The following is a 15425-nucleotide window of genomic DNA, read 5'->3' on the forward strand; positions in this document are numbered from 1 at the left end:
CAAGGAAAATAAAGTGGAAAAATATGTAATTTTTTATAGAAATCTATAGAGACCAAGAAGACATTAGGGAAAACTAAACTGTAGTGTTCAGGAATATAAACTTGGATGATAAAACTTTAATAAGCAGTAATTATAAAGAAGGGATTACCTTACCAGTCAGGATAATGGCTTCTCTTAGAGGAGAAGGGGCACACAGAGGTTCCAAGGGCCTCCGGAAAAGTATCTAGCTCCTGACGTGGTGCTTACAAGGTTATACACCTTATAACAACTCACTGGTTGTACATCTGCCTTATGTAGCTTTCTGTATTTGTGTTTATTTAATAAAAAGTTCAAGCATTAAAAGACCTAAAAATTAGATAATGATAATTTGGAGAGGAAAAGGGAAGGGTAGTAAATATGAGTATCAACATTCTCAGTTTTATAGCAGAGAGGCAATAGATACTATCTTCAATTTATGCATTTAAAAAGAGGCAAAAGCATATTGTACAAACTAGGACTATACAATAGAGAATGACTGTCAATGAGACTGACAAAAACTAAAAAAAAAAGAAGTGTTGAGTATTCCAGATAAGAGATGAAGGCATGGCCTAAGGTTATGGTAGGTCTGGAGACAGAAAAAGATGGATTTAAGATTATATAGTAAATAGAACCAAATGGGCTTGATATAAACTCATATTGGTTAGGTGATCTGTGTTTCAAAAGGGTATGAGTTATCAATTCTGAAGTACTTAATGTATACTGTAGGAGTGAGCAAACATACTGTAGATACAGGAGGCAGGTAAAAGTAATCTATGGTGTTAGGAGTCAGGCCAGTGGTCACTCTGGTCTGGAGTGGGAGGAGTAAAGGGTGAGTTATAACTGGAAATCGGTACAAGGAGTTCCTAGATTTCTTGATATGGGTGTTGATTACATGGATGTAAACTTCACTTTTAATTTTGTGAAAAGTCATTGACCCATACACATATGATTTGTACAAAAATATATACACATGCGCCTCTGATTACAATATATAAATGCTATATAGAGAGTATAAGTAAAGACTACCAGGAACATGGACAAATTAAAATAGTTCCATCTGTTAATGTAGTGAGATAACATAATTATGTGTAAATTTTTAAAAGTGTCACCTACCAGGGAACTGTGAGAAAGGCAGGACAAGCATGGGGCTGGACTCCACCTGGAATATTTTCATATCCTTAGACAGCTGGCCCTGGTTCAGCTCTGACACTGGGGAAGGTGGGGGAAGAACCCCACTGACAAACAGCAGTAAAGATAAACAGTCAACATGCAGAGCCCAGAGGACACTCCCATTTTCAGTCTCCCTAGTCCTGTCCTGTTCTGGGAATGGTGCATTAACTCAGAGGACACATAGTACAGCACTTAACAGATGACCTGATCAGTGCTTGCGCTTCAGCGTTCATTTCTGCCAGAGCAAGGATGGGAAGCCCAGAATAAAGGCCTAATACCATGTCTCACACTGCAATGACATCAAGGTCTGAGTAATTTCAGTTTATAGAATTGTGGGAAATTTGTAAGGGACAAAACCTAAGTGGGTACAGACAGTACCCTAGCACAAAGGGAAGTAGGAGAATCTTATTTGCAAATGACTGACTCTCAGTTGACAGCAGTGGAAAATAGACCTGTATCACTCATCTGACTGGTAAAAAAGTATGTCAGTGCCAGGGTCCATGTTTCCAGCTGCTACAATGCTAACCTCTTGAGCAGATTTTAAGCACTTCTGCTAATGGACTACAGCTTCCACTAGGCACAGGGCCCACCAGGTCTCCAAGGACCATACTTCCTGGGTGCCCTGCCACCCTTGCCGAGAAGTCAGACCCTGCAGCTTTCCTTCACGTCAGGAAAAACAAGCCATTCTCCTAGGAAGGGACTCCAGCCCTTTCTCCCTCTGAAGGCTGCAGAGCACCATCCCTTCACTTCCTCTCCCATGGCCTCTAGTGAAAATCCTAAAGATGGAAGGAGGCTCTGCTCTATGAAGAGGAGAGGTCTGGCTCTGTACCTGCCCAGTCCCAATCTAAGATACTCCCTCCTTCCTTAAGAAATTAAGTCTATAAAATAAATTGCAAGATAAAAGAGGACAGAATGTGCAAGCTGGAGCAGGAGCCTACACAGACACCAGCCAATTGCAATGTAGAGACTTTACCTGGTTCTGATTCAGATGAACGAAATATAAAAAACCTACTATAAAATAATTTGAGAAACTTACACAGGGACTAGTTATCTCATGATATTAAGGAATTTTTCTGTAAAACACAACTGCAATACTCTTGCACATAATACTTCCCTGCTTTTCCCACCTAACATTGTATCATGAGCATTTTTGCATGTTGCTCCAAAGGTAAATGGGCCAGAATTATAAAATGGGACAGTTACAGGGTACTAAGTTCTAAAGCAGTTATGTCCAGAACAAAAACTGAGAAGAAGGGAAACCATGAGGTAGGCCGCCCCTTTCCTTTGGAGACATACCTCTCTTTAAGGAGTAGCTTCCCTATGCTAGGGATTTTGCAAAGCTCTGCTCCTGCTCAAGAATATAATGCTCCAGTGAAAGAGGTAGAGGCCTGGAAGGCTCCTTAGCAGAACTCTTAAAAGTCTACAAATTCATAGTTGGTATGGGTAATTAGCTGTTCAGTCATCATGTAAGAGAGCTGGCAGGTAAAAGTAGGAGACCAAAACGACACACATGCACGCCAAGATGCAGTCAGAGCAAATGGGTTTTGCAGCTACTGTTTCAAAAAAAGGACAGATAACTTCACTACTGTATTTGTTTTATCCTAGCATTCATTATAAAAGGAAAGCTTGCTTATTGGAAATTCAGAAGTTTTAGAAACACAAGGACAATCTCTATGTACTGATTATGAAAAATCTCCAGGATATAGAAGGTAAAGAACATTATAGACAGAATGTTACCTTTTGGTGAAGGGAGGGAGGGAAAAAAACTGTATTAGTATTTGCTTATAATTGCATTTTTTAAAAATAGTGAAAAGATAACTAAGATAGTAATAAAAATGGTTGCCTCTAGATGGTGGAGGAGGGGAAGTTAGGGATGAATGAATACTAGAGTGGGAATGAGGCTTTTTTCTATCATCTCAAATTCTCAACTACCTGTATTAGCTATGCAGAAAAATAGGAAATAGAGAAGCTTAAGAAAAGCCCCAGAGGAACAATTCTTTGGTGGAGATATTCTTAGTACTCCTTGGTAACTAGTTTGTCTACAACCTTATATTTGGAGGGAGATTCGTCCCATGTCAGCAGAAAGTTCTGATCCAGAAATTCCCAAAGAGTGTTAGGAATCCTCCGAACAGCGCTCTCCCCTTGAGGCAGCAGTTTGGTGCCAGGACAGCCAGAGAGCATTGTGTATCACTCTTCCGCTTATCCCAAGGCCCCGCTCTGCTCTTGGCATTTCCTGGAGATTCCATTCCCTCCTAAACACATCTCTGGTCCCCACCCGCTGCAGGTCTCCGTGGTGAGAGGCTAACCAAGCATGAACGACTTATGTCCATACAGCTGTACCGCTGGACTTACTCCAGGTTCTCACCACACCATCTCTGTTGTACAAACCCGAGAGACCTCTGACCCTCTGCCCTCCACCCACCCTCTCCAGCCTGGTCAGTCTCTAAGTGGTTCCTAGCTACTTCCCTGGCTCCAGAGAACTCCTTCAAAACATCTTCCTAAAATGCCTAAAGAGACCTGTCTAGGAAAATAGCAAGAAAGAACTTTGTAAAGACCAGTACCGCTGAAGCAGAGCCTCTAAATGTTAGCAGTCAACAGAAAATGTCAAACTATTTTCTAATTGATCTTGTATGACCTTCATAAAAACAAAAATAACACTTTTATGAAACCTACTCTGACAGACATATCAAAATGTTATCATGAGGAAAAATGTAGAGCAGCCTATAAATTAGGGTAGAGTGGGAAGACAGTGAGAAGATGTAAAAAGAAATAAAAACTGAAGCAATGGATCAAGGAAGATTAGTACATCTGTAAGAAAATTACATTGAGGGGCTTATCAAAAATGTCCCTTCTACAGTCCTTGTAACCTGGACACCCTGGAGGTAGAGCCTAGGAATTTACACATTTAACAAGCTCCCCATGTGATCCTTATGCACTCTAAAGTTTGGGAATTACTGGTAGAAACATAGATGTAAGTGGAGGGATTGCCTGCACCAAGATGACTGAGGTTCAGGCAGCACTGATCCCCCTGCTAGATAGTTTAGTTTAGTCTTAGACAAAGCCATTTGAAAGGACATTTTGTCAGAAATAAAATCTGGAAACTGCAGATAACAGTGGATGGTACCTTGAGTTTAAAGATACAGTTTCAGTTATGTGTGTCTAGAATAGTAATACAGGCACACACTGAAGTCTGAATAGTTAGGTACTCTAAAAACTGGAATTATCTTGAGATAATTAGGAGGTAATAGATGAGACAGAAGGGTTGACAATAAAATCCTTCTGGCACAAGCATGTTCTACCCAAGATAGGCCAGGGGAATCCCCTGAGGAAATGAATTCATCTTTGAGAAGCTATCAACATGTAACCCCTGGGGAGCTCTATTATGTGCTTGAAGTACCTAGTCAGTAGAAATGGAGACAGATATGGGATTATCAGACTAAAACAAAAACAAAAATACATTCTCCACTCTCTGGACCCCCCTCCAAAGAACACTAATACTGCTCCTATTTAAAAAACTGGCTGCAACAGGATAAGATCCTTCTGTAAAAGGGCAAGCTATAGCTTCCCGTCCTGTTTTTACTGATCAGCCCTCCAAGTGAATTTCTTGATGGGTAGAAGGCAGCATGCCAAGCAGTTTGTATCTGAAACCAACTGAGGTAGCCTCTCTCTAACGTGACTGCATCACTACCAAACGTAATGATGACACATCTAAAATAGAAGAGATCCATCTGCCATCTGGTGGCAAAAAGGAGAAAGAGCACAGTGCAGATAACATCAAATTCCTCCAGTTTAGAAGGAATTAAAGTTTAATTATTTTTATCTGATGATACCTTCCCTTAAATCTCCACCAGTAAATCATCTGTGGAAACTACACCAGTGTCTTTCATGCAAAATTGTTGTTTTGCACTAGTTTAGCTCTGTACTCCCCAACACTAACTGTAAGCAAGCAGCAACCCCTAACTCCTGACCCAACACAAGAAAAAATTAATCTCAGGCCATAATTAATTAAAAAACACAAGAAATTTTTAGAAACTTATCAGAACAAGAATCTGAGATGATAGATAACACCAAAGACTTATGGAGGGAAAAGGAAGAAACCAAAAGTTTAGAACTGAGAGGTATCTTTAGGTTCATTTATTTCATTTTAGGGATAAGGAACAAACCAATCAAGGTACAAAGGAATGTCTCTGGTGAAATCTCTTTAGTGATCAGATTAAAACTAGTTATCACTTCCCCTACCAGACATTATGATAAATAATTTCTTATTTTTGGTGACAGTGTAAATTGGTAGAATCCTAGCAATTTGGGCTTAGATATTTTAACTGTGCAGAAATACAAGTATACAGAGGTAAACATAAAATGTTTTCCTGCATCATTGCCTATAAGATGAAAAACTGGTAACTTAAATTCTCAGTGAGGGACCAGTTGTATAAATTTTATTATTTAGTTGACAGAATACAAGTATATATTAGAAATAATGAGGTAGATCTGTATGCAATGATATCAAGAGATGCTGAAGCATGTAAGCAAAGTGCATTATAGTAGGTACCATGTGGGATCACAAAGATTACATTAAAATATGTGTATACCTCACAGTCCTTAATTTCATCTTTTAATTCCCCTACCCCTTAATTTTTCAGTAACGTTCTATTAGAAAATTTCCCACACTGTGGCACCTGAACTAAAGGAGCAAAGGATTTTGCCCATGCCTTTATTAGAATAACATGTGCGTCTATGAAAGGTGTGATTAACCACGGTCACCCTGCAGGGGCAGACACAGATTTTCTAACTTTATATATTCAGTATGTTCTACACATTTGTTGAAATGAGGCTATCATATTACTCCAAGAACTGGATTTAGACAGGACTTTGGTAACAGAGAGGAAGACATAGCAAATGGGTTAGAGTACTGCGTGTCTGCGGAAGTTCCTCTTCTGAATGCTGCAATATCCTCAACTGAGAATGTAGAAGAGGGAGGTATCAGGTCTTTGAGGAAACAAAGGTGTGACCTAATCATTTAGGAGAAGAGGGAACTGAATGGACTTGTGCTCACTCTCCTCCTGCCCGGCAGCACCAAGAGTCCAGCGCCGCAGGCTGAGCTGGAGCGCGTGGCTGTCCTGGAGGCCCAGGGAGGTCAGCAGACCGGGTAGAGCCAGCCGTGGTCTCCTCGGGCCATGTTCCCATGCACAGCCAGAGGGGCAGGGCGGACAGGGAGGTGGCAGGAGCCAGCACTGTGCTCTTACATACCAAGTACAGTGAAATGAGAGGTGATAGAGTGATCATTATAACAATTAACTGTGGAATTCCAGCTGAGGAGAGAGACGTGATCAAGGAGCCAAAGGCCAGTGGGGGTTGGGGGGATAAATGGACTGGAGGTCCCAGTGGGGCTGGAGGGTGGTTGGGGCCAGGGTACTAGGGAGCAAGGTAAACTCCGAGACTGTGGGAGGCAGGAGCTGAGACCGCGGTAGGGCGGTGGCTCTGGGGGCAACCGGGAGGGGAGGTTGCGGAGGGTGAAGGGAAAGATCCCTGGGAAAGAACAAAAGGAACTGTGAGGCCAGAGCATCAGCAGGACCATGAGCCTTTAGAATAGAAACTGCCGAGAAGGAAGACGGATGCCCACTGGAGCCCTGCGGCATGGTCGGGAGCTGAACTGGCTGGGACGTGAGGAGCAGCACCTGGGCTGCTCGGGGAAGACAGCGCCGAGAGGGGAACCCAATGGCACCACCTGAGTGCACCAGAGTCAAAACTACAGGTGTTTGGGAAAGAGCAAGGCAGACGCCTGAAAGGGGCAAAGAACAAGGGCATCTGCCCCACCCCCAGGTCCGCAGAGTGAGGTTTACGGGAGGGAAAGCCACCAGCTGAGAGAGGAAAAGGGAAAGCTTGGTTCACGGAGAGCCAGGTTTCTGTTGGAGCCACAAGGTGAGGTTGACAAAGAAGGAGATTTCACCAGTACCGGACCATGAATTCCAGAGGGCCCCGTGGGTGGGTTTCAGGAGCTAAGTAGGAGGGAGGAGACTGAACAGGAGCTCACAGAACATTGTGGGAATTCAAGTAGGGGAGATGAGCGTCACCTGGGAAAATGGTGCTTCCCATGGTGAGTGACATACACCAAAATGAATGGCATAATATTAAATCAGTGATTCAAGGCAAACAGTGATGGCAAGGTTGGGAGTGTAGAGCACTATGGGAGGGGGAGTTAAGGTTCTTTTTTTATACCATGAATGGTGGGGAGAAAACAACAGAAGAGGTGTAGTACTTCGTCCATGGGCAGTGCAGGACTCCTTGTAACCTCAGGCGATAGGCGTAGACTTATGCTTTTAAATCACAAGGGAACACCATCTGACATTATGGAACTTCCCAGTACTGTGTACTAACAGTCCAACCCTACTTAAAACCTAAGGAAAGGTAGTAGTTGAAATACAATCCCAACAAATGTTCATGTGAAGGGCACCTCTGGTCAAAACCTAATACACTTGAGAAGAGGAAGGAACTGATGGAACAGACATCTTTCTGTCAAGAGACTCAATAAATGGTTTGGAGCATGTTGAGATCTTACAAAATCGTGTTGCTAAGGGTTAGTTAGGAAATTGTAAAGATTTCCTGATAAAAATCTCAACTTGGTGGGTGCCACCTAGTAGACAGAAGAGGATCACAGGGAAAAGCAAAAAGACCTGTTAGTCTCTTGTAAAAAGGGGGATTGCTTCCCCACCACAGGCTCTTGTTGAAGCCTGAGCCAGAAAGGTTCTGGGGAGGCAGAAGACGGGTACATCCAGCTGTGCTGCCCACAGTTCTGACTTGTGGGAGAGCACCACAAACCTCAGGATCTGGGTCCACACAGTCAAATCCTAATTAGACTACTGTTATTTATGAAATCCTCAGCTTCTGGTCAAGATCTTGATTTTTAGCCACAGTTCTTTCTAAATTACTGTCATTAACCACTTGAAGAACTGTTCCGATGCTCATGGTTCCCATAACACCTGCATAGTTTAACAGGGAGATGGTCCAATGCTACATACTGTCCATTGCACACCCAGTAAGGGTGATTAACTTGTGGGTCTTATGGGTCCAAAAGGTTTCTGGAAGAAAGGCAAAAAATGAAAAAAGAAAAATGCCACCATACTTAGGACATCAGTTATCATGTACCCTACTGTGTTTTAAGTTATTTTTAATGGGATTGTGACATCAACAAAAGAGAGTATGAGTTAGAAGAAAAGCAAAATGAAAACTAATTTTCTGGTACAGACAAATAATGACCTGTGGCCACCACTGGGAAGAAAATGCTTCCCAGAAAAAGATAAAAAAATTAAAGTTTAACTGCTGAACATGTTCCCAAGAAATTCAAGAAGCAAAGTCAGAAGAGACCATGATAAGACTCCTTGCTGAACACCATAAAGCAAGCGAGAATGTGAAAAAGGACTAGAACTTTCACAGCACCCTATTAAATCTGAATTCAAAGTAGTCCCCTGTAAGGAATATAGCAGTAAGTAAATTCTTGACTTACAAAGTCAGGAGTTCAAAAGTAAAAGACTGATACTTATGAGAGAAAAATGGGTGAGAAAACCTATGGCATGAATTTGAGGACCAGTTCCTCTCCATCAGCTCCCATCTTAGTAGAAAGGCACACAGCTTCCTGAACCTTAATGAAGCAGCAGCCAGACAAGCCCTGACTACAGAAGGCAGATGTAAAGAGTGAGTCAGATGTTTTCTTTAATATCCATTCTAGAGGAGCCAGTAGGTATATGGGAGGTTTTAGATATCAAAAATATAAGGGTTCTGGTATCAAAAATATAAGGGATGCATCCATGTTTAACAAATAGCAGGTACTTGTCATTTAGCAAGTGAGAGAGGAAATAAGTCAATATCACGAAAACCTAGTGTCCAAATAACTTCCTTATAAGACTGGCAATCGCTGGGCTGAAACAGTCTAAGCAGTACTCCTAGTGCACTAGACAAGCATGTCTTATTTCTCCAACTGGATTAATTTTGCTAAGGTTAAGTAAACTATTAATTAGGACATATCTCCTCTTCTTCAAGCCCTAGGTATCCAGTGTCTCACTTACTTTCCCAAACCTAATGTTGCTCCTTTTTTGTACTCCTAAGAGTCACTGTCAATTCAAGGACAACCATGCCCGAATTAAGTGGTTGTGAAAGCACCTCCTTCTATCTTCTGTCTGGGTCTCAGCTTTTAGGGCAGGGCATAACACTTCTGGGAAGCAGAGGCCTAGAGCAAGATCTCTGGAGTCATACACAATCTGGAGTATTAGTCCTGGTCCTGGCCTTTACTGTACAGCCTTGACAAAAATTACTTGACCCATGTCTCTACGTCTTTATCTGGAAGATGGACTATGGGTAGAGTGGTAATGGGTACTTATCTATCACTTATATATATCAGTATTAACTCTATGAGTGTGAGACTTGGTAACAATCTGCTTACCTACTTCAAAAAAGGATTAAAGATGAAGGTATTCTGAAATGTCACTAGACATGTTTAAAGCACCAGAGCAAAGGAAGCCTTTTCATACGAGGGAAATCTGGATCCTCTGAAGCCTCCCTTCTGAAGTTCCCAGAACTTGAAATTCCTTACCTTATAAAAACCTAAACTCTAAGAAGCCCAAAGTCTTCTTCACTAAATGTTCTTTTTTGGGCAGGTTGTGAGGAAGGGGGCCACTTGAAAACAATCTGCATTGCGTTTGCCAGCAGGAACATCAAGAGAAGAAGGCACAAAACTGCATCAGGAAGGCAGGGAAAATTATTACCTCAGTCACAGTGGGTGTTATACATGCACAGGGCCCATACATGGCACTTCTACCTGCTACCTGACACCCATGCATGTTATCAAAGTAACTACGCTGTCCCAAAGAGAGACTCCTGCATCACCACAGATTCACAGGGCAACTCAAAGGGAAAGAAAGAAGAAAAATGTAGAATAAAAAATTAAATTAGACAACACTGAAGTCAGTAAAACATGGAAAATCCAAAGAAAAAATAATTGTTTAAAAGGGGAATGGTATTTGTTCTTTGGAAGGGAATTAATGAAAACATAAGTGAACATCGTTGACAAGAAGGAGGAAGGTTTTGTTGTCTGAGTGTTGCATGTAACTGTTAAAGAGTTGGGTAAACTCTTACGACTGTATTTGACAAGAAAAAATTCTCCCACAGGTATTTCTTAAAATGGTTACGATTTAGGCTATCTAGAAAACTGCTCATGAATTAATAATTTTCAAAACATCTTATCTAGAGTGCTTCCTAATGGGAAGACTGAGAAATTAGGATAGTATGCCAATTTAACTTGACAGTCCTAACTAAAACTAAAGATATTTAAAGGCTAGCTAGAAATTTCCTTCATCCAAATAGCAGCAATCTACTAATAATTATTATTACTACATGCAAATCAATACAGCCACTAAACTAAGTTGACTAACTCCTACTTATACTTTTTGGATTGAGATACAGAGTTTCTAATAATAATTTAAGAAAAAAAAAATCCAAAGCTGGTAGAAAGTTAGAGCCTTCAATGAATAGAAAGTAGTTTCTAGGGCAGAAGTTGAGAGCTGAAATAGCATTAAAAAGTTTGGTTACACTGTCGATGAGATAAGGTCGTGCGTGTGTATTTTCAAAGTGCTATCTATCAATTCACAGTGGGAAAACAAAGTGAAGGAAAACCACTAACTGCAGAAAGCCCCACTACAGTCAGTAGTGATACAAACGTACATAGGGTAAAAGGGTGACAGAGAGCGAAGGAGGAGTGTACATTTTCAGTGGACACTCATTGCGGCTGCAGCAAAAGGACTTATGCTAGAAGCCACACAGATTCTGCGAACTTTCAAATCACGGAACCAACTGATTTTGATTTTCAATGTCAACTAGTCTTTGTCGATAGACGAGAGTAACGTAAGTGGTCATTATCACAGTACTTTTAACTAGTAATTACCTGGGCTGGACTTTATTTTGCAAGGAGACAGTTAGAAGAAAAGGCTATTTTACCCTGGATGCTTGGGCAACAGGTCACGTCGGAGCACCGTGATCTTGCACTCCTACATACACACATGTAATCAGGGACGACCAAGGGCACTGAGCAGTGCAAGGCTCCTTATCAGAACTAAGTGCAGGCTGGTTCCATCAGATTACTTAAGGGAAAAAAAATTGTCTTTAAAAATGCTTATTTACTGGGTCTGGGTGAGGAGGAATGCTACAAAGTTGCATGTTATTTTCATCACTAGACTCATAATAAACCTCTAAAAAAAACTGGAAGGAGATGGAAACATAAAATTATTAGGCCATAATTATCATTAGCTACCCAAGATCTTTCAAATACTGTACCCTTAGGGGAAATAACTACAAGCACCCATCACAAAGCAGCACAAACCCACCAGAATTAGGAAATGAAGAAAGAAGGGGGCAAAACATATTAGCTCTTCTAACACAAAGGGGAAGATAGAAAGGTGAAGAAGAAAAGCAAGAACTTATATTAAAAAACATGGACCAGAAGATAAGACCCCTGGATCTAGTCATACAGCCTTGGGCAAGCTACCTAACTGTTCAGTCTAGATATGCAACAAAATGAAGGTAATACCCAGCCTGCCTATCTCATGGGGCTTCTCTGAAAGTCCAACAGGGTAATGTATGTCAAAGCACTTTGAAAATTATAAAACACAATACAAATTTAAGTAATGGTATTGTTACTCAAGTTGTCCCTCACTTTCCAAAGAAAGAACAGCTTCAACTTAAACTTCAAATAATTTTCTTTCCTGTCAGTTAATATCACAACTGCTGGTCCTTCTGCCCTCTTAAAAAAAAAAACTAGCAAAAAAGAAATGAATCCCTGATCTCATCACAGCTTTCTAAAGAGAAATTTCTTTACATCTGTTACTTTTTCTCTAATATTCAAGAAACCCAACTAAAAGGCTCTTCTGAAGTTTACCTTTTGGAGCTGTAATAGTAAAGGGCCAGGAAGAAGACAGCATCAGATACTGGAAATAAATGGAAGAAAGAAAAAGAATCAATAACACTTTGTTATTATGGACAGTCGCTCAACTATCTGACCTATAAAGACTCTGCTCAACCCTTGTCAGTTAAATGTAGATGCAGTCTGGAGACGGCATCTTAAGGCCATGCAAGAATCCATTCAAGAGTATCATCAAAATGGGCCCGGATGAGCTTCTTGCCACCTTTGTCTCGTAGTACCAACAAAATACAGTGACAAAAAACACCTACATGCAAAAACGTTGGGGAAGAAAAAACTACCTACATGCTGTGACAGTTCTCTTTCTCAACTCCAGCATCCCCAGAATACAAAAATATCTTACTCTCTTCCACGTGGGAAAGCCACCTCTCTCCAACCGTCACCAGGACAGGGAGGGAAAGGCACGGGAAACCCACCTAGAGAGTACTCCACATCCTGCAGGGCCCTTTGCATGGAAGAGGAAGGTACTCACTCATGGTCTGGGCAGAGAAGGTCTGGGTAAGTTTGGCGATAAGTTCATTGTTCTCAAAGCGGTCCTCCTTGACCCTTGCCCAGAAGCAGTTCTGGGACAGGTCCTGAGCAGCAAACTGTGGATACAGGCAGCATGTTAAGAGTTACTAAGCTAAGCTCAGTACTTTTCATCCTAAAAAAGTGACTAAGACGTAAAAGGTGGCTGGCTGGTATCAGTATTATCATTCTAAGCCTAACACAGACTTGTAAGAGTACCTGAGACACAGGGGGTACCTGTGCTCTCTGTGTGATCAGGAGGTGATGCTTCCAGCTTGTTTGTTTACTGGTGATTATTTGAGAACCAGATTTGGTTATGATACTTACCCCTCCTCCTAACCTTAAATCCTCTAGTTTTAGAAGTACTAAAATCTTTATTTTATATCTTCTCTTGCTCTACATTGTATTTTCCCCATCAATTTTGCTATGACAAATGTATTCATTTTATGAACAAATCCCTAAGCTCCTTTATTTGAACTTGGTTTTTGGAAGCAAAAGGTTGATGCAGAACCGCAGGAGTCCCAAACACACAGCAGGAACAATACACACCATGCACACATATCCTGTGTTACTCATTCACCTGCAGGGTAGTGGGAGTGGGGTGCATTCATAAATCTATGAGTTTTGGATCAGCACAACTACCAGTAGTTGCAGATTGGTGAAATGACTACTGTCAAGCCGTGTGTTACCATGGCACTACTGTCTTCACAAAAAAGGACAAAATATTTAACTTAAGGGTCAGTTCTGGTTTTGCAGCAGAGTGTAGAACTCTCCAAAGGGATGTTCTGGGGACACAGGAGATGCCTAGTATCTGCTGAATAAACATAAGCATGAATGGAACCTGAGAACATATGAGCCATAAGAAAGGGAAGGCTACCTACCCATGCACAAAACACAGTGGAGGAAACTGAAATGGCTTCTTAAGATCTTAAGATAGAAATTCTCACCTTGGACCAGTTTAGCCTCCAGAGCTGTACATCTGGCATATAAAGCTTCTTTGGGGTTAAACCGTATGGCAGAATTGGTACTGCAGGAATGCCAAATCCAAAAGGGGGAGGTGGGGGGATGCCAGGGCCTCTAGGAGGAGGGGGAGAGGGAGGTGGCATTCTTGAACCTCTAGGCAAGGGAGGAGGTGGGGGATGCCAGTAGTCCCAGGCAAAGGGGGAGGTGGAGGCATGCCAGTAACTCCAGGCAAAGGAGGGGGTGGGGGGATGGCAGTAACCCCAGGCAAATGAGGGGGTGAGGGGATGCCAGCACGCCCAGGCAAAGGAGGGGGAGGTGGTGGTGGAGGAATGGTACCACTCCCAGGAAGAGGTGGTGGAGGAGGTATGCTCAGCCCTCCTGGTAAAGGAGGGGGTGGGGATGGAATAACAATGCCAGAATCACCAGGTAAAGGAAGGGCAAGGGGAACAGGAGCCCTGCTGGGAGGTGCTACGGCAACTGCAGCAGAGAGAGAAGCAATTTCTTTCTTGGCATCTTCCAGGTCCTTGGACAGCTTGGCAACCTAGACAAATGATATCAACAGGAATACTTCTCGCTCCATTTCAGGGACTGCTGGTGCTGGAAGGCACCTAAGAAGTTCCCTAATCCAAACTTCTTATTTTACACATGAAGGGGCTGCAAGGAGTCAGATAAACGAACGATTCACTTAAAATAACAGTAAGTAGCAGAGCCAAAACTAGAATTCAGGTTATGTGCGCAGGTCAGTATATTTTGCATTGAAAAGGCAACATCAACCTTTCTGTCAAACCCTTTGATTATACAATGCAAAGGTCAAGTAAATGGAATATTTTAGTTTCATAATTAACATATGTGCTATAAGGTAACTATATAACCATATGTTACCGAGTTATCAGATATCACAGATTTAAACATTTATAACTCAGTGTGTGGGGGGGAATAAATTTGTCCACAGATGACTAAAACAAAAAGAAAATTGGCAAGTATGTGAATGGCTTATTAGGTTTTTACTCCTAAACTTATTAAAAGACTACTAGCTTTATTTCTGGGTCCTACTGTGACTCATTACATTCTTTATGTTGTTCTGTATTTTCCAAATTTCTATTTTATGTATTACCCTGAAACAAAACAACAGTAAATGATTTTTAGAATATGCACTAACTAGATTACCTATTGGTGGCAGGAGTAGGATGACGGACTCCTGCTCCAAGACAGGCTTGTCCTGAGGCTGCTCAGGGCATTTACCTGTCACTCTGCTTTCCCTGCTCAGGGCAGTTACCGGTCACTCTGCCTTCCCTGCTCAGGGCAGTTACCGGTCACTCTGCCTTCCCTGCTCAGGGCAGTTACTGGTCACTCTGCTTTCCCTGCTCAGGGCAGTTACTGGTCACTCTGCCTTCCCTGCTCAGGGCAGTTACTGGTCACTCTGCTTTCCCTGCTCAGGGCAGTTACTGGTCACTCTGCCTTCCCTGCTCAGGGCAGTTACTGGTCACTCTACCTTCCCTGATCAGGGCAGCTACTGGTCACTCGCTTTCCCTGTTCAGGGCAGTTACTGGTCACTCTGCTTTCCCTGCTCAGGGCAGTTACTGGTCACTCTGCCTTCCCTGCTCAGACATTACCTGTCCTGTAAGCTGGGACACCTCTGCTTCCAGATCCTGTTTCTCTGTCGCAAGCTGTTGTTTTTCAGAATGCAATGTATCCTTTTCTCCCTGAAGATCCTTGAGCTTCTGCTCAAAGTCATTCTCCATGTTTTTCATTTCCACCCGTAGCTCATGTCAGGCTAACTCTGAATCCAACTAAAGGAGAAAGG

At 42.1% G+C, this 15425-nt stretch overlaps 1 protein-coding gene across 1 annotated transcript in view; it reads right to left on the reverse strand.

Moving 5' to 3' along the window:
• LOC108399530 (protein diaphanous homolog 1-like) overlaps positions 1–15425 on the reverse strand; it is a 67329-nt gene that overhangs the window by 25223 nt on the left and 26681 nt on the right. Inside the window, 5 exon segments of the mRNA XM_073221419.1 lie at positions 12110–12118; positions 12624–12738; positions 13606–13799; positions 13802–14162; positions 15235–15411. Of these exon segments, the coding sequence (XP_073077520.1) occupies positions 12110–12118; positions 12624–12738; positions 13606–13799; positions 13802–14162; positions 15235–15411 (856 nt within the window).

Source organism: Manis javanica, chromosome 14 (assembly GCF_040802235.1).
Source record: "Manis javanica isolate MJ-LG chromosome 14, MJ_LKY, whole genome shotgun sequence".
Lineage (NCBI taxonomy): Eukaryota > Metazoa > Chordata > Mammalia > Pholidota > Manidae > Manis > Manis javanica.